The 1,103-nt window shown below is 38.3% G+C and overlaps 1 protein-coding gene across 1 annotated transcript; it reads right to left on the bottom strand.

Moving 5' to 3' along the window:
* Window positions 1–475: 475 nt before the first annotated feature.
* Window positions 476–721, bottom strand: COX7B2 (cytochrome c oxidase subunit 7B2; the record flags this gene model as incomplete). Its single annotated transcript, XM_079707000.1, has 1 exon — window positions 476–721. The coding sequence occupies one exon, from the start codon at window positions 719–721 to the stop codon at window positions 476–478; it is 246 nt and encodes an 81-aa protein (XP_079563126.1).
* Window positions 722–1,103: the final 382 nt, after the last annotated feature.

Genomic DNA, 1,103 nt, shown 5'->3' on the forward strand with positions numbered 1-1,103 from the left:
CAGGGCAGGCTTGATGGTCATCAAGTGTAAAGGAAAGGAGACTGGCTAGAGAGTTTTTATAATAATCATAGCGAAAGTATGGTGGTTCAGATCAGGGAAGGAAAGATAAAGGATGTGAAAAATGGTCAATTAGGAATATGTTTTTAAGAAAGATTCAATAGGATTTGCCAAACAATTAATTTGTTAAGTACCTATGTGTGTATGTCCACTGAAAGATACCTAGCATAAATCATTAAGCCAGAAAAATACATGCTTCATTAATTCTACTTTCAAATATTTATTATTCATAATCCCCTGTAATCTATTCCCACTGCTACTGCCTTGCTTTCAGGCACTATAATGACTATTTTCAACGACTTTTTAATGTTTTCAAATGCATTTTATTTCTTCGATTATGCTATATTTCAATGCACAGCAGAGTATTTAAATGACAAGCTGACTTTGAGACAATTCTGTGTTACAGTAACTGTGATGTTTACTCATCATTCCACTCTTTTGGGGTGGCTCTGCCAACAGGGGAGGGGTTCCATTCTATTCCAACCTGTGTGGCTGTAAACACCCATACAACAACACAGAAAGTGGTTCCGCCGGCTAGTAGAATATCACCATATTTGTCATGAAAATCTGGTGAGTGCTTTGAGGGGCTCTGTCTTGCCCTAATTTGCTGAATGCTTCGAATCCTGAGACTACTTAGTGCATTTCTGACCAAGGGAAACATCATGGAGGTATGACAGAACTGCAGTTGATTGAAGCTGCTGGTCTATTTCCTTGCAAAGAAACCTGCAAAAACAAAAGATAGGCGATGACATCTGATCTACATTTAGTTCTTCCCACCTTGAAGGTTTCACCCACACCATGTCTTACAGTGTGGCCAGGCAGGTAAGTTTTGATATCATGATGTCTGGAGTTGAGTCTTAGCTCTGTCACTGATTAGCTATGTGAACTTGCGCAGTTAGTTAACCCACTGATTAGAGAAATTTTCCATCTTGCTGAACTCCACATGACTTACTTCTACAATAAATTTTGTGTTATCTAGGAGCCTTAAGCCTATTACCCAAAGAACTGAAGCTATAGATTCTAATAACCATATGAAAGCACAAAAA

Source organism: Hyperoodon ampullatus (genome assembly GCF_949752795.1).
Source record: "Hyperoodon ampullatus genome assembly, chromosome: 1".
In the NCBI taxonomy this organism is placed as follows: domain Eukaryota; kingdom Metazoa; phylum Chordata; class Mammalia; order Artiodactyla; family Ziphiidae; genus Hyperoodon; species Hyperoodon ampullatus.